General features: G+C 43.4%; 1 protein-coding gene across 3 annotated transcripts in view; it reads left to right on the plus strand.

Annotated features, from left to right (window-relative positions):
- Positions 1-24,649, plus strand: part of LOC123600810 (tubulin-specific chaperone cofactor E-like protein) — a 161,699-nt gene that overhangs the window by 72,130 nt on the left and 64,920 nt on the right. For 2 of the 3 annotated variants that reach the window (XM_045483197.1, XM_045483198.1), the window contains one exon: positions 498-4,578. In XM_045483197.1, the coding sequence (XP_045339153.1) occupies positions 498-816 (319 nt within the window). In that variant the 3' untranslated portion in view covers positions 817-4,578. Of the gene's footprint in view, positions 1-497; positions 4,579-18,877; positions 18,943-22,370; positions 22,505-24,649 lie in introns of those variants that run through there. The other variant, XM_045483199.1, reaches the window with a different exon arrangement.

A 24,649-nucleotide genomic window follows, 5' to 3' on the forward strand; every position in this document is an offset into this window, starting at 1 on the left:
CTCACATACAACTAGACTGTTGTTGTTGTCGTTGTTGTTGTTGTTGTTTGTAAGTCATCTTCTCTGGTGGCGAGAAGCCAGCCTGCTTCCACCTTCCCATCTGTTTCCAAGGAACATGTGCTTAGATGTCTGCCCTTTTTGATGATGCGTCCAAGTAAGCAAGTTTTACAGAGTGGTTAGACATCGCTCTGAAATTCCGGGAGTGTCTACTTTTCTCGGTTCTCCTTTCCTGTCTAAGTCTATCCGTAAATAATGATTAACAGCAGGCATGCTGACCATCTTTAGGACAGACTCTTCTATCCACAACAATGTGGTTTTACTGTAGCCTCAAGAGGGCAACCGTATCAGATCACAGATGACACAAATAACTTGTCAGGTAGCTCCATGGAGATCATGTTAGAATAGGGTGGTGGCAGTGCAGTTTACCCATAGTTCTGAAAAAGTCCGTGGTCCATCTGCTAGTGGCTTAAGCTGACGCTGTCTTTTTATCCTTCTAGGTATCATGAACTGATTACAAAATACGGGAAGTTGGAGCCTTTGGCAGAAGTGGACCTAAGACCCCAGAGCAGCGCGAAAGTAGAAGTCCACTTCAACGATCAGGTGGAAGAAATGAGCATTCGTCTGGACCAAACAGTTGCAGAACTAAAGAAACAATTAAAAACTCTAGTGCAGTTACCCACGAGCAACATGCTTCTCTACTATTTTGACCACGAGGCACCCTTTGGCCCAGAGGAAATGAAGTACAGCTCTCGCGCGTTGCATTCTTTCGGCATTAGGGATGGAGATAAGATTTACGTGGAATCCAAAACAAAATAACCTCTACCAGCCTTGTAAAAACACATACATAAGGACTTCTTGCAGGGCATTTGTTCCCAATGGTTTTCTTTAGGAGGGAGAAGGTTGTTTCTGTTTCGTTTCGTTTCGTTCTGTTTCAGTTTCAGGGGGCTTTTGTATATTCTTCCCCCTAGGACGGGTAGGGGACTGTTTTTGGTATTTTCTACCACAGATTTCTTCAGCTCAGCCAGCAGAATTGGCCGCATCTCCAGTCCACCCGCCCTCCCTCCCTCACGAAAGATGACCAGGAAGCCGCCGTGTCCGTACCGTGTTCACTGGGACGTGCCTGCCGCGTGCTCGTCCTGACCGCTTCGGGATACTTGTGGAAAGAGCACGAACAGTGTGTCCCCCGCAGGAGGGTAACTTGACTGTTTAAATCCGGAGCAGGGATCTTTCCAGGAAGGGCCAGCGTTTCTCTCCCCCCCCGTTCTTCCGCATTCCCTCGTTCTCCCTCCTTTCCTGTTGTGGTTCAGTTTTTCACTTTGACTGGCGTCAGCCCCTGTTTACCTAGTAGCTTCATTCTGTCTATAAGTAACTTCTCATTTCTCCGTGTGGGCGGGGTTTTTTCTTCATTTCTCCCTTTTGAAACAATTTCGTGTTTTAAGCATTTTTCAACCTGATCCTGATCTCAGGTACTCAGTTAGCACCTATAACTCTGTTAGGATCTGGAAGAGGAGCAGACGGAGAGTTAAACCTCCAGGAAAACTTCCTGTTCGGCAGCACAGGCAGAGCAGCCTGGTCTCTGTACGTAACAGTGTCCACGTGGCTGTTCGCACACACTGTATCAACCCTCACGTCCGTAGTATGAAATATGTCGCATTCCCGAGTTCGAATGTATTTCCTCATATCTAGCTATCTTTTTCCTGACCTTAAACTACTGGGACCAGAGGCCTGACTTTAGGAAGGACCCAAAAAAGTAATGGATGTCCGTGCCAGGAGAGTTGAGAATTAGCTAACAGACGATCTGTGGCGTGTGTGAGGGAGCATCGTAGGAGAAAAGTCGGGTCGTACAGGAGAAAGAGAGTGTCGTGGCTTTCCTGCCCGTGTCGTCATTTGAAGTCCTTGCTCTTGCACTTTGCGTCAAAAGTGGGAAATTTTAATCAAAGGGAGTTTTGATTCCCAGTTCTTCCCTGGGATGTTGTGATGTCGTAACTGAACAGTTCTTTTTGTTTTACGTTTCCACTTAGTCGCCCCTCCTGAAGAACAACTCTGCCTAATCTATGAGTAAAGTCTAAGTGTCAAAACTCCAGAATGGCCTCCAAGTCATATTTTTTGCAGAAGCATATTTAAAGCACTTTTCTTTAAAAGCTGGTTCCTCACCTGCTCTGAAATCTTTGTGTTTGTTCTTGTAGTCCTTTGTTAATCAGTGTACTCCCTTTCTTTAATGTATGTCTTTCTTGGTCCACCATGTTTACACTTGGGAGACTTGAGGAAGGCTTAGCATAACCAAGGGCAGGAGATGTGCACATAAAAAAGAAGGTGTGTTCTTTTTCGAAGAATGTAATCATTATCTGATTGCATTTGACTTTTTGACCTTCGTTACAGGATTCCACCGCTCCTACAAATTCTTTAATTTCGTAAGAAATTTTTAGATGACTCTTATAAAATCCTTCACATCTGCAGAGTTGTGATTCTTATTGCTACTTTAAATTTTTTTCCTATGCCATAACGGCAGATGTTTATTCTCTTAATGCACTTCAGGTTCAGTGTCTGTAAAGCCTCTGACCCAGGCCTACTGAGTCAAATCTACGTTCACTGTAACATTAAAGGTGGAAACCAAAGGGTTTGAGAAAGATGAATGAAGCCCATCCTCCTGCTGCAAGAATCTATCTTTCAAAATCAGAAGAATGAGCAATGGAGATCGGGGCTGGGTATAAACAAGAATAATTATTTTGCAGTCACATTTTCCTGACAGATTTTTGGAAGTGGGGAAAAAAGCGTGGCAACAGTGTCATGAAGACAAAAACTGTGGGTGCTTTGTGTATGTGTGCATGAGTGCCGACGAGTTTGAAAGAGAAACCGTGTAATGGAGCCCATTGCTTTCGTCAGCCTGGGAGACAGATGCACTCTTATTTTTTGAGGTTATGTGACCCCTGACTGTCCCGCAGCAGAAGGCAGAGCAAACACTTCTGTTATGCTTTAATCATAAGTGGAATGGTCACAACTAATGAGCTATTTTATATATGACAAAGTTTTATGAAATGCTTTTTTACTATTAGAGACCTGTTCCTTCTGTTACGACAGAACACAGCGTCCATCAACTGCAGGCATAATTCCCCTATTATACAGTTGCATGTCAGGGGAACTTCTCATCTGATGCAGTGGATGTGGGTATTTTTAGGGCATTGTAATTGATGGTTTTAATAATTGCTGAATACTTTTTGATTGAGATGAAATCTATCACAATTACTGGTCTTTCAGAGCTACAGAACAGAAGTAAAAGAGAGAAGCTATTTGAGCATGTGTACCTGTAGATTTATTTGGGTGGCTGAGTAAAGATGCTGCTTTTGAAATAAAATCGGTGCTGTGTAGACACTTGTAACCAAAATTATTTTTGTAACAGGCCGGAAAGGAGACAAGAGACCGTGGACCTTTGAGCCTAAATGTTATGCATAATTGATTGCTGCAGCTTATGTATTTTAATATTGACTTCCTCCATCCACATGCAGTGAGAGCATATTATTGGCATTTATGAGGCGAAATGCTGTCAGAGCCAGTGTTACAGATATGTTGCTGCCGGCGCAGTGTATAGGACATACCTGTCCTCACCTAGAAATTCTTTTCGGTTATGAAAAGGGAAAGGAATGATAGAAGAAAAAGCCAGATCAAAACTGAGGGGTCCTCCGTGCTCACAAGTAGCTGCTGAGGCCACAACAGAGATCAGTTTTCTTTTTAATTGAATTGTTGAAATATCCCAGACTTCTTTAAAGGAGAAAAAAAAAGCTGAGCCCAGTGTCTTTCATTATTATTACATTTTCTATTGTTTCGGCCACCATGTCCGTAAACACATAAGAAAGCAACGGAAATCCCACACCTTGTTTCTTTTAAGAGCTTTTGGTGGAAATAAGCCCGAAACATGAGCTACGTGTAACAGAGCCGAGTGTCATGATGCTGTGTTTTAAAATTTTGTTCGCTTAACGAAATGAAACGTCACCAGATGTTTCAGCTGTGTTGCTGAGTAAGCAGTGCGCCAGCCAGAGGACCTTTGTTGTACAGGGATCTGACCCCCACTCAGGGCTCGCTGGTGATAGCTTTTACCAGTGCACGTGTGTGTGTGTGTGTGTGTGTGTGTGTGTGTGTGTGTGTGTGTGTGTGTGTGTGACTTGCCCTCTGCGAAGTGCTAGGCTCTAGGGCACATAAAACGGGAGTACAAAATAATAGATTGTTCTCAGCGATGCCACTGCGGTTTATGAATTTGATTTTTCCCTCCGTTTCATGTTAGCTTGAAGACACAAACAAACTGCGTTCAAGTACACCCAGAAGCTGTCTGTGTTACCAGATGTGTTGTGAACACTCTCTTTCTCATAGGTGCTTCCATAATATAACATGTCCATTGTAGTGACGGAGAGGGACGGGGCTCTCCCAGGCTCCTTCCTCACTTGCCAGTTGTCTCCTGCAGCTAATGGAAATATATATTTTATTTTAGAATATAATTTAAACATGAAGGTCTATTCTTTGCACTTTTTATTAATACATATATAGAGAGATAATCTTTAAAAAAATTAAAAATCCAAGTCTACTTTCTCTTTGTGTTCTGATTTTTTTTCTGGAGTTTGGGGTCAAGATACGTGTTCATTTTTGTACAGCCAAAAATTGACATCACTGCTGTGGTTGAGTCCTCTGGGGAACTGGTCGAAGCTGGGAAGAATTTGACCATTTTAACAGATTTCATGGGGATTTTGCCAGTTGTAAATGGAAACCGCAAAAGAGAGATTCATAGGAAGTGTGTTTATACTTCTACCATGTTCTTGACACTCCCTCTTTATCCTTTTAAGGATAAAGGCCTCCCTTGCAGATATTTGGCGTCCTCTAAGAATGAAGACCTCATTTTGGTGCACTAAAAATTTACGACATTTTTTCAAGTGACGCTCTTTGCCTTTAGAAAATAATTTTCTGTAAGAATTAGGGTTTTGGACACTTGAACCCTACCCACTTACCGCTAATTTCTGGGTGAGCTGTAATGAGTTAACCTTATATCAAGAATGAAGGTCCAAGAAGTGTGCTATATTTCTGTATTGAGAAGACGGAGTCCATTCGCTTCTCTCTCAGTGCCCCAGAAGCATGTGAGTATCATGATCCGTTTAAATATTTCTACCTCTTATTCAAATTTCAAAGGATATAATTTTACCTTCTTTGCTAAATGCTTTTTAAGGCAGTATTTATTGTGAGCTTCTCTGAGTATACTGGCAAAGGAGACATATTTCAAGGCATCCAATACCCATTGGACTGAAAGATAGTGTGACTCCCACCAGTTCCCAGTTAGATGCACGTAAAACAAGAAGGTTAACCTTTAACCTTTGAAGTCAACGTTTCTCTTTCCAACTCTCCTCTGGAAAGGAAGTTAGTTGTCTGTGGTCTCCAACTTAGAAGTTCAGAGCCCAAATTCGTCCAGATAACTTTTGAAACCTATATATCATTTCATCTACTTTTAACCTTTTAATGTAACCAAGATTTAGGAACTGACCTAATCCATGAACATATCCTATTGTATCTCCTTAAGATACCATGAATTTCTGATTCCTTTCCTTCAAAAATTGGAGAATAACACTGGAAATCTTTAGCATTTTTTGTTTAACAAACATCTATTAAAATGCTCAAATACATGTATTTGCCTACATGTGTGAATCTAATACACTTTGGGGATTCCTGTGCTAGCCTCCCACCTTACTCTGAACTAAAGACAGCAACACAACTGAGGTTTTTCTTACTGATACAATTTAGCATTATTCTGAGTCAGTGGCATTTTTACAACTTTTTATTTCTTTATTAGGTCACTGAAGCAGTGACCTAAACAATAATTGGTCCTAACAGAGCCAACTAAAGAAAGGAAACCCATTTTTTAAATAGGTCAAACAAGAATTGCCACTAATGAATGTTTTGTCTTACCCTTTTCTTCAATGTGGTTTAGACACCTGCATAATTTGCTTGCACTCTACTTGAAGGCACGGATATTACGAGGGGAGTAACAAACTCCTAACCCAGGAGGAAGGAGAGCCATACCTGGATAGAGTTGCGGGTTGTATGAATCATTGCCAGGGGTCCAGGCTTAGAATGTTTGTTTCTCACATTTCTTCTAAACACTATAAATGAGCCATGATTATCAACCAGAACCCATTCTGGATGCACTACCGTATCAAGCCCATTTGGTCTTCGTGGCATCCCTCTGAGTTTAGCCCTGTTGCTGTCTCTATCTTCTCTTACTAGTGAAGAGGTTGAGGCACAGATAGGTTGAGTAACTTGCCAAAGGTCACACTGTTGGCTAATGGCAGCAAAGCCAGCATGCAAACCCGGGGAATTTGGCTGTGGAATCCAGGCATTTGACAGCTGTTATGTAGTACTTGCTGTTAAAGTTCTCCATAACCCTCCCCCCACTCCCCACCATGACACACACACACACACACACACACACACCTCTTCACTGTTGTTCTTTATGTGTCATTAAAACGGTATGTTCCTCAACATCCATTTGCTAAATTGATTTGCTCTATAACAAAATCACTGATGTGGCTGATGGCTCTAAATCCAAATTGGTATTTGTCCTCATGCCATTTCCAGAATCATGAGACTGCAGTTGATGTGTATCTATTGTCCTCCCTGCTCCTCTGAAATGCCACTTGGACGCTTGTGATGGGTGCTGTTGACAAGAACAAATGAACCAAATAATATGATGCAAGAAAACAGATATTCTGGCTTTTAACCTGAGAACATTCTAGAGCCTCAGAACTTTCTTTCAGTAAACAGTCAAAGGTGAGAGAGGTCACTCAGTTCAATCTCAGACTTTTTTCAGAGTCATCAGTGTTTAAGTGAACTTAAAATGGATACTTATAGAGGAAAAAATGTTTTATAATTGAATGCAGCCTGTTTCAAAGGTTTCGTTGCAGGAAAGGATGAGGCTGTCACTGCTGTTGTTCCTCTTTAAAATTTAAGTGAGAGCCTTGTGAAGAATATAAATATTGCTGGCAAAATAGAGGAGAAAGTTCATCTATTACGGTCTGCAAGATCTAGATGTACCAAAAAGTTACAAACTGCAGTTTCAGTTTGTCAAGTCTTTTCTTACACAGACTCTCCATCCTTGAATGATTCTTAGTCACTGTAAGTAATACAATTAAGGTGTTAAGTGAGAATATAATGAGGCAGACATTAAAAAAAAATACGTATTAAAGAGAAAAAAATGTTTTCCGAGATACCTGATATATTTGAAGGTACATGTAAGCCTGACTCTACTATTAAAGAATATAAATAGGACATTACGAATTGCTTTGGTTGTGTTCAACTTTTGTTTGGTTCAAATTTCAATTTGACAAATTTGACAATTGACAAAATTGAACAAAATTTCAATTTGAAAAGACAAAGTCTTTTCAAAAACCATTTAGATTTATTTGCTAAATAGAAAACATTCACATGGTTTAAAAATCAAGCAATGTAGATGGTATACATTGGAAAAACCCTACTCTATAACCCCCTGTACTTCATCATTTATCAGTTTCTTATGCATCTTTCCAGAGTTTACATAAATAATAGCCAAAAAGAAGATACTTTTTGTTCCCCTCTTATACAGCAAGTTAGCATATTACACACTGTCATGCACCTTGCTTTTTTTCACTTAAAATGTATCTTGGAGATCTCGGATCTCTATAGCAGTACATAGGGAATCACCTTGTCATTTGTTTTCAGTTTAATAATATTTATATGGACATACTTTATCCTTGTTTGACTCATACCTTATTGATAGACATTTTTCCTCTCTGTCTCTGTCTCTGTCTCTGTCTCTGTGTCTCTCCATCCCAATCTCTCTTTTATTTACTATTTTCAATTTGCTGCAGTAAACAGCGTATGTTCTTTCACATATTTGAAATAAATCCATAGAATACATTTTTAGAAGAGGGATTGCTGGATCAAAAGGTCAAAGTGTTTGTACTTTTGGTAGATATTGCCCAATTGTTCTGCATTAGAGATACATAAAAATAACTTTCCCCCCTGGTTTTATTGTGTGTCCCAGCCCTGCAAAGTCAAAGACTTTACTGATCTTGTTCTTGATATATGATTACTGGTTTGTGCAACTAAGATAGGGTTCTTCCCAATTAGGCGTGCAAAGCTAGGCACTTGAATTCAACACATTACAGACTTGAATTTGCCATGCACCTCGCCTATTTTCGGAGCCATCTTTCCTCTGGAATCTAATGTTTAATCTTTGGTGAGATTTCACCTCTGCAGGAGAAGGTATATGTATTATTTATTCTTAACAACGTATGAATATTTGTTTCATCTGAGTGCTCTTGAAAAGTGATGGATTAATGGCCCTAAAACCCTTTGCTTATTGTCTACAGGAAGCTTTAATTGGAACTGCTTCTTACCTGAGAAATTCTTCTAGAGGAACTACTTGGTACTATGTGGCGAATAGGGAATATAGTGTGTCCTCCCCCTACCCTTTTTCCAGCTTTATGCTAATGTGCTGGCAAGGATGTTAGAATAAGGCCAGTTGTGAGCTTTTTTGGGGTTCTATTGGTCTCCTTAGAATTAGCTGTTCCAAACTCCTTGGCTAGATACAGATGCTAAAGTTGCTTTCAGAAAATATCTTTGAGTCCTTATTTAAATTTCAGAGATGAACATCTTTTATTAGATCTTAGGTCTAGAAAGTCTTCCTGATTAGTTAATAAACATTAATAAGTGTCGTTCAATGTGGTTTTCGAAGAGCCAATGCCATTTTTCTCGTAATTAAGCCATATTTATTAGCTTAGTTCAAGCTCAGTGTCTAGGGTGAGTAAGGCCTGCCTAAAAAAGAAATGTAACTTAAAGGCAACTAATATTAATTCTTTTTTTTTTTTTATTAAAAAAATTTTTTTTCAACGTTTATTTTTGGAACAGAGAGAGACAGAGCATGAACGGGGGAGGGGCAGAGAGAGAGGGAGGCACAGAATCGGAAACAGGCTCCAGGCTCCGAGCCATCAGCCCAGAGCCTGACGCGGGGCTCGAACTCACGGACCGCGAGATCGTGACCTGGCTGAAGTCGGACGCTTAACCGACTGCGCCACCCAGGCGCCCCAATTAATTCTTTAAAAAAACAGGTTCCAGATCATTTGTGCTACAATTTGAACTGATGGTTTCAGTTTGCCATGATACTAATACATATGAACAAATTTAGAAGTAAGTTTTACATCAGGTTTTTAAAAATTTTGCATTTAAGAAATAAAACTTAAGAAAGACAAGAAATAACAAGTGATGATGAGGATGTGGAGAAAAGGGAACCCTCCTGTGCACTGTTGGTGGGAATGTAACTTGGTGCAGCTGTGGAAAATATTATGGAAGTTCCTCAGAAAACTAAATATAGAAGTACCATAGGATCCACTAATTCCACTTCTGGCTATTTACCCAAAGAAAACCAAAACACTAATTCGAAAAGATATATGTACCCCTGTGTTTATTGAAGCGTGATTTACAATAGCCAAGATATGGCAGCAACCTAAATGCCCACCGATAGATGAATGAATAAAGAACATGTGGTATGTGTACACAGTGGAATATTACTGAACCCCAAAAAAGGGACACTTGCCATTTGTGACAACATGGCCTGACTTAGAGGGTGTTATGCTAAGTGAAATAAGGCAGAGAAGAGACAAATATGATAGGATTTCCCTTATATTAAGTGGAATCTAAACAAACAAGCAACAACAGAGAGACTCATAAACACAGAGAACAAACTGGTGGTTGGTTGCCAAAGGGGAGGGGGGTGGGTGAAGTGGGTGAAAGTGACTAAGAGGTACATACTTTCAATTATTTTTTTAAATGTTTATTGATTTTGAGAGAGAGAGTATGCATGAGCAGGGGGAGGAGCAGAGAGAGGGGGGAGAGAGAGAGAGAGAGAGAGAGAGAATCCCAAGCAGACTTACATGCTGACTGCACAGAGCCTGATGTGGGGCTCGATCTCACAAGCTGTGAGCTCATGACCTGAGCCGAGATCAAGAGTCAGACACTCAACCAAGTGAGCCACCCAGGTGCCCCTCCCCCCACTTTCAATTATAAAATAAATAAGTCACAGAGATTAAAAGTACAGCCTAGGGAATATAATCAAGAATATTGTAATGCACTTATGGTGAGCGTTTTGTAATGTATATGAGTTGAATCAGTGTTGTACACCTGAAACTAATTTAATATTATTGTATGTTAACTATACTTCAATTAAGTTAAAAATTTTTTCATTAAAAAAAAAATGAGGGGCGCCTGGGTGGCTCAGTCAGTTAAGCGTCCGACTTCGGCTCAGGTCATGATCTCGCGGTCCGTGAGTTCGAGCCCCATGTCGGGCTCTGTGCTGACCGCTCAGAGCCTGGAGCCTGTTTCAGATTCTGTGTCTGCCTCTCTCTCTGACCCTCCCCCGTTCATGCTCTGTCTCTCTCTGTCTCAAAAATAAATAAACTTTAAAAAAAAAAATGAAAAAAAAAAAAAAGAAAACCAACAGACCACATGAGTATCCCATCTTACAAAAGTTAATCTAGATGTCCAAGAATGAGGATCGTGAGGCAGTGAGAGAAGGAAACATCCAGATGTAATGCTCTTCAGAATCACTTCATTCTGAATGTCTTTACTGTTTAGGAGAAGTCTTCAGGAGCATAACTGCTTCTTCTACATCATCCATTTCAAGGATTCTGCTCTGGATAACAGCCATTTTTCAGGGAGAACGTAAGTATGGCCTTAGATGCAATCACCTTATTGAACTGGATCTAGGAGGTCGAACATCACTAAATCCGTGGCTAAGTGGTAGAAACAAGTGCACTACAGATGCATCCGGAACCTCCATGGCAGATTATACAAGGCAGAACATTCAGTTGTAAAGGGCTCGTAAAGGTATTCAAGACCTCGGTGTCCCAGATTCAGTTATCTGGGAAGCAGACACTCATAGAAGTTCAAAAGGCCTACTGGGGAATAACCCCTGTGAAAGCAAAGGGGGAGAAGGAGGATTGGACAGGAGGGGCCACAGACCAGGCTGTAGACCTAACAGTCTGCCAGCCCAGTAAGATGCCCGGGAGCCAAGAGGAGTCCCGCCCGGGGCCTTTGACCAATGCTTTTCTCGGCCAACACAATAAGGACACACTAAGGACAGAACCTCAGCTTGAACCGTGATGTGAATACTGAAGGAGCCAACAACTGGAAGATGTCAGCTCACCACACTCCTTGTAGCAGGAAAGTATTCCTTGCGTGAAGGTGGATCTGAGTGGGGCACCTTCTTATCTACCACGGAGCATCCTGTGCGATTTGTAGATCCAGTTTTCTATAATGAGGGCCAGCTCCTCTCAGGCTCCAGTGGCCCCCTCTTCCCGGGGGGGATGCTGAGAATAGGGAGGTTAGGGAATGAACTGTAGCCCCTGTCATGGCAGTTGATTTCAGGGTCACAACTGTTAGACACTGTCTCCCTCTTCCACTGTCCATCTTATCACCTTAGCTATCACGTCTGGTGGTCTCAGCGTTTATCTGCTGGTTCCTCCCAAGCCCTGATTCCCAAACAGTCTGAGACCCTCGTAACCATATGCTGCTCAGACCTGGGTTGCTACACTTGCCCGTCGCAGTCACAGTTGGGCAAGGGAGCACCAAGAGCCACCAAAACGGGTCACCTGAGTTCCACGCACATTATCCCTTGAATCCATCATGTAACAGCAGCCCCACCTCGTCCCGCTCATCAGGGTCAATGACTCCTAACAGGATGGTAGCTCATCTTCTTTCCTTCTGCTCTCTGAACACAGAGCCCGAGTGCCCAGGCAACGCCACAGCCATAGTTTATGGTTCAGTGGGACTCTCACTGTGTTTCCCCTGGTGAGGGTGTACCCTCTTGGGGACCAGGATGTCAAACTGCGTGACCCAGAGATGAGGGGCTGGGAAGCCCAAAATGTCTCAGTAATCACTGGGAGTAATGGCATGTGGGGCCACCTATGCTTCCACACGTTGGTTCCCAGATCCATGTACTCTTCCTACTGGGGACTACCTCAGACTGTCACCTACTGGGGACTACTTCCTACTGCCTCCTATACAGGTCTCTGACCCAATGCCTGTGCAGTATCCTTGAGGGTAGCACCCATACCCCTTCCTCTTGGTATTATCTCCAAGGTGGTGCTTACCCTGCTCCTTCAGCAATTCATTAGGTGCTTGATCAGGCCAGCATCTTTTGTGTCATGGCATTTGTGCTCCAGCCAGTGGATCGTATAGTCATGGCCCACTCCCACATCTCCTTTTTATGAAGTGGCTTCCCTAGTCACATGTTATTTTGCATGCGATTCTAGGCCTCTGGCTCCGGCATTCTGTAAGCCTGTCATTAACGGTACTGACTGAGTACCCACAGTAGAGGTCTACTCGTGTGAGAAAGAACCACTGGCCCCTCCAACAGAGTCATCTTGCCTCCAAGTGGCCAGTTGGTCTCTCCAAGGAGCAGGGACACACTGGGGGCTTAGCTTTAGTCTCTGTTAGTAGCAGATTGAATGTTCACAGGCAATGGAAGCCCGGTCAGCCTTGCTGAAGGGGAGTTCAGTCTACTGGGTCTATTCATTACTTTCATCCCTGCTGTTGTGGCCACTTCATACATGTACCCATTGTCCCAACACTGACAAAATCTGTCTCACATCAATTGGCGAAGTCTTTTTGTCTACTTGGTTGCTTAGTCCCTCTTCTGTAGTGGATGCTTTTTTTGTGGATGTTAACATATGATATGAAGATCTTCATACTTGGTGTACATTCCCATCTGTCTATCCACATGTCTCTACTCCAGGCCTCCTTGGCGCTGATTTTCCAAGCTTTTTTTCTTCCAGGTCGTTTTCTAGCTGGCTATGTGATTCACTACTGCCTACAAGTTTGTACATGTTCTAACTTCAGAACACTTTTCCTTTGACACAAGGTACATGACAAAATATATTGCCTAAAGTTCCACATGTTGGAAAGATGTCCCCTTATGATTGTATTTCCAAATCTACCCCTGAGTGAGGCAATAATGGCTACTATCTGCTTTAGGTTTGCATACACACACCAAGCTGAATCATCCACACCTCAAGCTTAGGCTTTTTTGTCTTCTTTCAGCTTATTGTAGGCACCCCCACCCCACATGTAGCCATATGTGTAATTTGGGTTAAGGGGGTGCTGGTGCAACTATAGCACGTGACACGGAGTCTGATTAAGGGGGTGCTGGCAACTATAGCATGTGACACGGAGTCTGAGCTACCTGGCCAGGCAGCTTGCCATTGCCAGTCTTAGATACACTATTTCCAACTTATGATACATTGTTACTGGGTCCACCTGACTTTCTGACTCCCAGGTCATGATGGGAGTTCTGGACACATGGTCACTTGGATCTTGGTCAAGTGTGCCATCACAGGGCCCAATAACATGCCAGGAGCTATTTTTCAGGAGGTGTGGTTATTCTCTACTGCAGGTGGTATGACCTTGCTCCAAAACTCCAGGGCCCTGTGTTGTGATTCTCCCGCTAGGGTTTGCAACAAACTCCACATTTTATCTTTTTTCCACCACTGACACCTCCAACAAAGGGTCTACTGAATATATGACCCAAGTGTCAAGGTTCCTTGCATTTCAGCCTAGAGCTATTACAAAGTTCTTTTGCTCTCAGCCCAAGTCAAAGATGGTTGAATTCCATATCACTTGGAACAGGGGAGCTGTTTTCCTAGGTATGGAATGTGTGGCCTCCAGAACCAAAAGAAAACAACAAAGAAGGAAGAATTTCTTTGTAGAGACGTCGCAAAATGCAGGATTTGTCTTTTCCTTTGGAGGGGAGGTCCCGGCATGCCCCTGACTACTGGATTTCTAAAAATTTTACTGAGGTATTAGCCCTGAATCTTTGAAGGATTTAGCTCCCATCTTTTGGAGCACATGTGTCTTCCTAAGGCCTGGAGGCTTCTAGTCACCTCTTGCTCATCATGCCCAGTCAGTTTGATGATATTGAAGTAATGAAGTAGGTCTTTGGGAGGAGTGGGAGAATCATTACCATACATATTTGTCATGGTGTTTCAGGGTCCTTCTCTTTGGGGACCTGGTTACCTTTTTTAGTCTACAGGATCCAAATTTGAAAACTGACTCCGAGCCACAAACTGAGCAAGTGATCAAGAATTTGGCAGGGGGGGGGGGGGGGGGGGGGGGCCACTGCCTTCAGCCTCTTGATCAACCAATTTTGCCCTGATAAAATTATATATAGTAAGCACTCCCCCTTGTCAGCTGCTCATCTACTTGGCCCTGTAATGTCATGCTCTGTTAATCATCTCCTTAATTCTCTATGGATCAGGCCCCCTTGGCTGCCACTCTGATCTGTTTGGTCATTACGAAGATTGTGGCTCCCTCGGCTTCAGGCAGTAGACTGCTGCCACCTGATCTCTATCGTTTCAGGGGCCCATCTTCTCCACTGGTATCAGGTAACCAAGTTCTATGACCCCCTCTCCTGCTCTCTGGCCTGCAGAGGGAAACCCCCACCGAGTCTCTTAGTGACGCTGGTGCTTTCCTCACCAGCAGATTCCTGCTGGCTTTGGTGGAGGATGTGTCTGTCCTCTGGGCCTTCCCATGGAACATGGCCATTTAGTGGGTCTTCCAGACTCCCGTAATATATCTGATCCCGCACGTTCACTTCCCTGAGCCTTTAATCCCTTCTACCATCTGCCACAGTAATTCAGGCATTTCAGCATCACTCAGTGTGGGCTATCAATCGCTCTTCTCCAAGCTTCCAGGAGCTGCCCTAGCAGTGAGTTTGCCCCACTCCTTGGGGTCCTTGCGTGTTAAGGCCTGTATCCTTAGAGAGTGCCCCCAAGTGCATGAACCTTCTCTTATTCCGTGTCGTGGCCCAGTCTCCTTGACTGAGCGCTCTCGCAATCCAATCCCATGCCAGGATACGCCAGGACGCCCTGCAGCTCCTTTGGGGGTGGTCCCTTTCCTCCTTCATGAGGCCTGGTGAGCTGCCACTTGACCTTGATTATAGGCCTAGCAGTCAGGAGATGGGAACAGCTTCTGAAGGGGAGGGAATCCTCTCTACTGTCTTCCTGTGCTGGGAGAAATGTTAGCTCTTAATGAGGTGGAGTGGGATGTGTCTGAGGGCTCAAAAACTTTGAGAAATCCGGAGAGTCAAAATCTTTGGGGGTATCTACCAGATAATGCCATCACACATGCACACACACACACGTATATATGTATGTGCCTATCTGTACGTATGGATATAGATGTGTATGTGTATGTATGTATATATAACGTTAAATATACATATAAGCTTTTTCCAATTAGGCCCTGATTTTGGCATAATAGAGCTGTCGGCTGAGCACGTGACATAGTCTTTGTCAGCTCAACTAACCTCTCCAGAGCAAAACTGCCCATTATAGAAGGCTTGCTTTCGGTGGAAAGTGCTGGACTCTTGTCCCACCACCTGCCCAGTCGCTGGCTGGGGGCTGCCCCAGGAAGAGCCTGCCCTTGGCTCCTACGCTGAGGCTGAGCCTGCAGGAGGTACCAGCTGGAGGCTGATGGCCAAGCACACTTCTCACTGCATCCATCCCCACTGGTTCCAATCTGACCATCTCTGTCACAGAAACGGTACAGGCAACTTGAGACAATCAAGCAGACCAGAAACAGCACGTAAAGCCCCTTCCGCTTGTTTTCAGGGAATTGCATTTTCTGGGTGTGTTGGGGGCGTCTGGCCTCCTGCCTGAAGCCCAGCACCTTCACAAAGCGCATGCGTCTTGAGTTACTGGCTCCAAGCCGCCCCCACGCCACCTTTGGTCTAAATCTTGTCAAAAATCTTTGCTCACTTCACGCCTTCAACAAAATAAGCCCTCCTGCCGACACGGCATAAAAAGGGATTTTTTTGTCCTTGCCCCATCTGTGACCACGGAGCGGACGCCCAGAGTACGCGCACACACACGGACCGGCGTCCCGGCCCAACTGGTGATAAGCCAGGGCCAGCCTCTCCTCGAGCACTGGCACTAGCTGGCACCCAGATTCCCAAAATCATTCTGACTCATTTACGCCACCGTCTTGTATATCCGGTTATGCCCGGACGGCACATTGCCCTGGTCCTGCCTCAAGAAGGATGCATTTAATAGGGGTCAGAAGGGCTGAGATATAAATATCCTTGAGTGCGTGAAGAAAGAAAACCAAAGCAATTATTATGCCGCTGGCAGTTTTTCAAATAGAGCCAAACATTTTGCTTTAAGACGTTTAGGTTGAGCATAGGAGTAAAGACTTAATAAAGACTGGGCAAGGAGAAAGCTTTTCTAGGAGGTCTTAGATTTGCGTTTAATCTTATTTTAAATCGACACCCCCAAGAGTTAGATTTTCTGTTATATAGACGTGTGCCTCTCAGACGCAAATATTCCTTTGACACCTGTAGGTAAATCGATGTGGAAGACTCATAATAGTGGTGAGAGAGTTGGTTGAACGTGCAAAATGTACTAAATTATGTCCCAGCTTTGGGGGGAAATACTGAATAAAGTAGACTAAAACATTCCCCAAGAGCTCCCATTCATTTTAGGACAACTTGCTCAACTGGAATTATGTTTTTCTGTACAGTGGGGCATTTAAATGTCTGGTCAGAGAGAAATTGGGAGGAATTTTGAAATATTTTGACTGGCTTTATGCCTCAGGCAACTTTTCCCATTCTGCATCAAATGTAGTGTGTTTTTACTTTGCTCACAGTGCCTTTTAAATTACTTGCTTTACTGCACATTTTTGTCGGGAGGGATCGGTCCCTCCCCTCTCTTCCTCCGAGGACCCTCAGCAGGCCTCAGGGGAGGTTTTCAGGACATGGCGTGGTTTTGCCCTGGTGAAAAGGGATGGTTCGCACTGCTTACCTCCTTTGGTTTTGTGAGGAAAGCGCCCTGGCCCATCAAGCTGTGCAGCGGCATATCAGGGAGAAAAGGGAAGGAATAAAAACCTAGAAAAGTTTGAGAAAGTTCCTTTAAATACTTCATGCATACCTGCAGGGGGTGGGGGGGTGGGGAGAGGGGTAGAAAAACAGAGTAGAGCCTATCTGTGGCAACTGGGGTGGGGGGAAGACTTTAGTAGAAAACCAACTTCATTTAAACGTTAGAGGCAGCAGCTTTGTTTGGAGTTTTAATCCCATGCTGGTGGATGCTAATTCTGTAACATTATACAGTTGCCTTTTTTTTGGGTACAAAGGTGGAAGGGGGGTTTTCTTTTGTGTTTTTCAGTGCAAAGTGATTCTGATCAGAAAGGACCAAGGTTTCAGCTCCTACCTGACATTTCCATCTGAATCTACTTTTTTTTTTTTTTTAAGAGGGGGAAAGAAAGGTCTAGTTTTTCAGGAAAAGAACCTCTCTGCGCAATCCTGAAACTGATCTTTAGATTTGCTTTTCCTTAATCAATAGAAAAAACCTTTGATTGCAACTCAACACTTATCTGACTCTAACGCAAGACTAACTGAATTTTTGGTTTTACGAGGAGGGGATTCAGACATCATTTCAGGAATCAGAAATAATCGGCAGCAAGTAGGGGAGAACTGACATGAATTCTTGTCTTACCTAATTTTTGCCTGGTTTCCCAAGATTTGGCTTAATATTTCTGACAGTTCCTCCAGTCTCTACAGAACAGGTTAGTGACATTTTTCATAAATACAAATACTTAAAAATGAATCCTCCTTACTGCTCTCTGAACTGTTTCCCTAAAGGCTCAAGTCTTAAACTCTCATGGCAGCTCCCTCTGCTAAAGCCTCGTGTGATCTCTGTTAGTCTTACTACCATTTTCAGCAAACGGACTAATATTTATTGTGTGCTTGAGACTTCAATGTATATACCTGACATTGAAGATTTACAATAAAACTCTCCCAGAGTAAATTCACTGATTTTCCATGAAAATGTGGCTGAAAAATTGCAGTAGTTTCCAATAATAAGAGGAGGGGTTTTTTCAGTTTTTGAGAATTCTATCGGAGCAGACTCCAGGGTCTACCTGTGTACTTGGTTCTCAAGCAGGTATATGCGTAACTTGGATCTTTGCATTATGTGTGCGCATCTCAGCTTTGTGGAGCGGCACAGACCATCCACGCTCCTCACGGAGGACAAAGCCGCCAGTTCAGTGATTGTAACTAAGATGCAAACAAGTTCACTTTTGTGATGTTCCTGCTTTAATTAACTTGCTGGAACTAATTACTTGCTTGCTACGTACTGGATTCTATTTTTATTGTAATGCCAAGGAACAATCCTGGCGTGGTTCCTCTCTATTACCAACGTGTCTGTCGTTCCTTTCACTAAGGAAAGTCAGTGGACAGAGTCTTCTATTGCCTGTGAATCTGGTCCGTACTTCAAAATGAGGGATTGGCTCTGTCCTAGAGGGAAGGCGATGCCAAAACTCTAAATCCTCCTCTCCTACCTGCAGAAGTACATTGTGCTTTAATCAACTTTTTATTTGCTCCTGATCAAAAGCTATTTTAAAAATGAGGAGAGCCAGGTCTCACAGAGGACGGATGCTCGTTCTAGAGACACAACGCAGGACCTGCCTCTTTAGAGTCTGGTCCTATTTCTCGTCCTTAGTAGCTACAGCATAGACACCTTTCCTTTACTCGTTGCCACCTTCATTGATTCCATAGAATTTCCTGCAATTTGAATGATCTTATTGTACTTACAAACTGGCATCTCATGGGGGAGTCTAATTTGTTCGTGAAGCGTTGAACTCGAGAGGACCTGCCAGCATTCAGGGAATTTCAACCTGATGCAGCACTGTTGATGTTGTTATGTGAATTTGTTCTATGATGGTTGTGATGTGGCTTGGGATTTGCTACCAAACACACCTGGTGTTCTATTTACTCTGGCAAGCTGGGGATTTTTTTTTCTTTTTCTTTTTAAAATTCCAGGATGAATTATTCATCATTACTTAGAATTTGGGTCTCTTTCATCTTCGCACTTGTACAGCAGCAAGGTGAGTACTCCAGAATTCCATAAAGCTCTTGATTAGCATGCTCTTGAATTTATTTTATTTTATTTTTTTTTAAATTTTTTTTTCAATGTTTATTTATTTTTGGGACAGAGAGAGACAGAGCATGAACGGGGGAGGGTCAGAGAGAGAGGGAGACACAGAATCGGAAACAGGCTCCAGGCTCTGAGCCATCAGCCCAGAGCCTGACACGGGGCTCGAACTCATGGACCGCGAGATCGTGACCTGGCTGAAGTCGGACGCTTAACCGACTGCGCCACCCAGGTGCCCCAGCATGCTCTTGAATTTATAAAGAGATACTTTTGTTGGAACTGTAATCGTCAGGGCAGGTGGACATGTGTCTACAGATACAGCAAGAAAAATGTAAATCACACTCCGTGGTCAAGGGCAAACTTCATTAACTTTGAATGATGTTCACTTCGATTCTTCCTTTTTCTTATTTAACTTCAAACACAATTTATATATGCCAGGTTGCCCCATGTTAATGGAGTCGATCTTTAAAATAATGCAAATAATTTTCATTAAAAGTATATGGTATAAGTTCATGTGCTCCCCATGCCTGATGATTGATTCCAATGAGGGCATTTAACCAGTGGCTCAGGTTTTAAAGGGTATTTTAAAAATATACTTGTTTTAGCCCAAATCAGGAATTCCCAATGGCATTTATGTCTTTGACTTGTATGTTCGTGGCCTTGTACAATGGCAAGAAAACCTAAAACCTGCAGTGAAATGTGAAAATTATTCTCCTCAGTAATTTCATCTTCTCTGGGTAGCATCGCCCAGGGTAGGTGAGAGGCTACATACATTTCTTTCTACTGTTTTTGTATTTTAGAGAAGAAAGATGGGGAAATCTATACAGATTTGAAACTTTTATGACTAAAATTCTAAAGCATCTTTCTTGGTTTTGTTTGTTGGGTTCAGCTGACACATGCTTACAAGTCTGAGTAAACAGATCTATACTGCGTGTATAACCCTAACATTTTTTTGCTACGGGTGGGTAACTTTAAACAGTGATAATATGCAAACTATAGTGTGAAACCCCACAGTAATGAGAGTCCTATGGACCCTAGTCTCCTACACCTGCTCTAAGAAAGTTGTGTTTTGGTGAGGAAAAAAAAAAAGTTCTGGGAGCATAGTTATATATTTATTGTGAAATTCTCAGCCTAAAGCCGGCATGAGTAGGCATCATCTTTTCTTTTGTTAATTTTGTTGTTAATGATAGGCCATGCTGTTCACAAGTTGTATTTTTTTAGAATAGTGATGGCTTTGAAGGTGGAAACTACTATAGTTTCAACCTACTTCCCTTTATTAAGCACGTTTCTCATTCAACAAGTATTTATCAAGTACTGACAATATTTGGTATCTTTATTATTTGTATTCTTAAAATGGAAAAATTTGAACGATTCATTCTCTCCTGTTTAAAATCATGAACTGGTTAGGTTCACTCATGAAGAGAAGAATCTTGCAAATTTGCCTCACCTTTAGAGCAAGAAAAGAAGTTAGAGATAGCTTCCATGACCACACTTTCCTATGTCCTCCCTGAGAGGTATGGACTTTCCTTTTCCTAGACAGACTGGCCAAGGCTTCCCAGAATCTGAATTAATCCTTTCATTAAAATGATTACAATTCAGCATGAATTTCAGCCCTTACTCATACTTGGGCACGACTCCTAAAATGTCCCCTATGAAAGATAAATCCATGACATGGTTTGATTTGTTATTATTAATTTAAGAAAGTGCATCACCCTTCAAATTTAATAAGTGTCTATGTATAACGCCATGATAGGGATTATAAAGAGACTTTTTTTTAAAAAGGCCCTACCTTCTAGGAATTTGGAATTTGTTACGTGTGTGTGTGAAGACGAATTTTAAAGAGCCCTTGTTTGCCTGCTGACTGTGGCACTACATAAAGAATGTCGGCTGCACTCCTGATTACACCAGCTACAGCCCTCCTTAACGGTCCGATTTGGTTGGCTTCCTGGAGACTTCTGGGGCTCGGGGAACAATGCTCGTGCACTAATGACTGGGCTAGTTTCCCTGTTCTCCTCTGATGTTAGCCATTGGAAACAGATTAGCTCTCTGACCAGACAGATCTCTCATTCCCTGCTCCAGGAAGAGAGAAGCTGGCACTTGGCCACGCCCTGCTGTAGTCCTTTCTGGTCACTGTGCATTCTCCCTTACATGAGCTGTCGTATCCTCACTAAAAAACTCCCAAAGGAGCAGGACGGTCCTTGGCCAGCTGCTCGCCAGCCTATCAGCAGCATCAGCACAGAGCAGGGACTTTCTCAAGGAGAGGACCTCGCCTGAGATTGGGGTGTTGCAAGCAGGTAGCTCAAGATCCATGGCCAGAAGCCCCAAATGGATTTGCCACTGGCCGTGAAAATTAACAATTAAAAAAAGGAAGAAAAGGTGATACTCTATGGTTCTATTTTCATTCAAGACAAGAAAGGACGGAGGCAGAGAAAAGATACACCCCCAAACGTAGATTATTTCATAGATGCCATTGGACCTGATCATCGGTAACACAGACCTTGGGGAAATAGTCTAATTTCTCGTGCCGAACCAGGCCACCTTTGCAAGAGTTTGGAAGAGACACTTCTGAGACATAAGCCACGTTGCCAGGATGGGTGGTGATGTGGTTTACCAGAGGCGAGCCATGTGTGTTCGTGCGATGACCCTCACCTTTGACCGGGCTGATGAGTAAGAGCCCTGTGCCTCCTCTCCAAAGAGTTCTCGGGGCCCAGCCTCCCTCGTCCCAGAGGCTCCCATGTCTGTCTTTCATCGATAGGAACTGGGCAGAGAGCCCTCTCGCAGGGCCTGGGCTCAATGGAGTTCATTTGCGGGCCAGTTACTACAAACCTTCTCCTCCCACTTTTGTCCTGGCTCCAACTGTTGCTTATTTCCTTCTGGGATCTGGTATCTTCTACTGTGCAGGAGGAGGAGGGGACTCCTTTCAGGAAAAGACATGATAGTGGAATTCTTAAGCCAGGAGGGAGGTTCATAGCCATAGGCCACCGTCTCTCAGCTTGCCTTCCAATCAAGGATGAAGCTATCCTACGCCCTGCCAGACGGAGAAACCCCGTCTCAGTGCTCTGAGAGCTCCAGGCAGGGGTGATTTCACAGCCCTCCAGACAGTTTTAACCGTTGCTCTCTCCAGAACGTATGGAAGCACAGAAACAAAGCGTGAAGTGATTTCTCCTAAGGAGAAATGGCATTGCTCCCATACTTTCCTTTCCAGAGGCAGAAGATAATGCATTGTGTACAGCTTAGGTTTAGGATAAACGAAAAGGCAGTCTGACTTGCATTTAGTTTGTAAGGCTCACTGAAAGAAGCTGGCTTTAGTGGGTGGGAGGAAAGCAGCTTGCCAAGTGAAGAGGGCCCTGCCATCTAGCTTACCACCGTCTCTCTCGACAGCTCAGCCCAGGGAGCTCATGTATCCATTCTGGCAGAATGACACAAAAACCCCGAAAGTAGACGACGGAAGCTCATCCGAGATTAAGCTGGCCATCCCCGTTTTCTTCTTTGGCGTTCCTTACCGCACCGTCTACGTAAGTGGAGGAGAGCCGGGCTCTGCTCTTTGTTTATCATTAAGGAAAACATTTTAAACACCTTCGTCCAGGGTTCCAGGAATGGAAGATTTATTGCCAGCCGGAACGACAAGTTCTGAGATTTCATGAGCTGATAGGTTTTATGATTAAGAAAGTCAAAGGTATATTTAATGGCTAATGTTCATAGTAGAGGAGTATACAGGGCAATAAATTGCTTTTGTGGGTGATTAAACACAGAAGTGAAGCAGAGGCCCCGATGCCATGAACATTATTTCTGCTACGCGACAAGATAAAAAGATACAATGAACCACAATAGGAGCAATATCATTTTTCTTTCCCTTCTGGGGGTGTGAAAAGTTTAGGCATCTGCTGTTCTTTAGCTTCCTACCAATTTGGAACAGAGCCAGAGCATCGTAGAGGGGTAATCAACTATTATATGTAAGTTGTTTGCAGAACTGGCCGTCTTTGTTGGGTCTGAGCTATGCCATGGGGTCCCATTTTCAAACCTGCATGAAGAAATGGTACCATTTGTGTCAGAGTTCTCCTGGGCACCTGTGTTCTCAGGTTATTTATTTATTTTTTTTAGGTCTTTGAGTTTGTTGCTAGTGAATGGTGGCACACTGAGAAGGTTCAGAGAAACTGAACCTGTCTCTATCTTTGGCCTTAAAGCATGGGGTGAGGTGTATGTGATTCTATCACATTCTATTCTATTCTATTCTATTCTATTCTATTCTATTCTATCCTATCCATTCCATTCCATTCCATTCCATTCTATTCTGTGTCTTGCCCTGAAGGAAGAACTGAAACTCCAATGCCTCTGTCTCTGGCCATCTCTGCACCTGGGACCTCTGTATTGCCCACACTTTGATGTATCTCTAAGGACTGACACCTATCAGAAAGTGGCTCCCTCCTCCACTGTCGAACCAGTGGTCCTTGAACCTGCAGCATCCACATCATTGTGGCGCTTGTTAGAAATGCCACATCTCAGGGCACCCCGCCCCCCCCCCCCCCCACAAACTGCTGAATCAGAAGCTGGGAAGGGAGCCTGGTAATCTGAGTTTTAATGAGCCCTCCAGGTGATTCTGAGGCCCACAAAAGTCTGAGAACCTCTGATCTTCACTACAGAATATAAGCAAAACACATGTGAGTCAATACCACCTCCCTCCGCTAGTCTGTGAGTCTTAATGACAGCTGTTATATCCTAGCCAATACCTTGCTCTGGCATCCTGAGATGCCTTTTGGGGTCCACTTACAGCAGCACCTCCTTAGTCTGTCACAGCCAATTGTAAATTTCAGAATGTGTTGAGCTGGTTTTGGAGATGAGAGACGTGTACAGGACTTCCATTCTGGAAGCCTTAGTCTCCCAGACCTCTAGAAAACATGCGTTTCATCGAGCTCCTCTTTCTCCTCTATTGTATCATGGAGTCTGAACAATTCTTGCCCTTGCAAAAGGAGGGTCCTTAATTTGGGGTAGACTTATTTGGGGGCAAAATGTTCCCTGGGTTTCCAGTACTTTGAGTCGTGCAATCTTTTTCGAGCTTCTCCTCTGGGTTGTTGGCTCTCTCGCACACCCAAGAGGCTCTTAACATCCTTGTAGCTGGATCTCCGCTTCCCTTCCAAACCATACACTGTGGCTCCCCAGATTGATGCACCCTTGGCCCAGGCACTGATAACTTACCGCTGGGATCTGGGTCACTGTTAATGTCCATAATATTACTGATTAAGAGGATGCAACCAACAATTAAATGTATAGGCAAGTGATCTCCAGGTTTTCTGGAGGTGTTGCAAGTGTTCCCATCCCAGACATTTCTGCTGTCGAAGCCATTGTACAAGCCACAGGTTAAATCAATCTCACGGAGCTGCAGGCACAGGCAGAGGCTGAATTGTGTACAGGTCCTGCATCAATGGAGTGTGCATATTGGCTCTGATTTGCAGTAGGCTCAGTAATTTAATAAGCTTACTAAGCCTTTTGCAAGTCATGAAGAAATCACCATAAGATAGTCATTTACATATACAACGTATAGATTTCACATCTCCATTTTTATGCAGCGATTATACAAAGAAGCCATCAGACTGCAAGAGCTATCATGGAATTGGGCATCTGTAGGTTGTAACCTCATCCTTGATGTGGGTACAGGGTGATTG

The sequence above is a fragment of the Leopardus geoffroyi genome, chromosome D1 (assembly GCF_018350155.1).
Source record: "Leopardus geoffroyi isolate Oge1 chromosome D1, O.geoffroyi_Oge1_pat1.0, whole genome shotgun sequence".
In the NCBI taxonomy this organism is placed as follows: Eukaryota; Metazoa; Chordata; class Mammalia; order Carnivora; family Felidae; genus Leopardus; species Leopardus geoffroyi.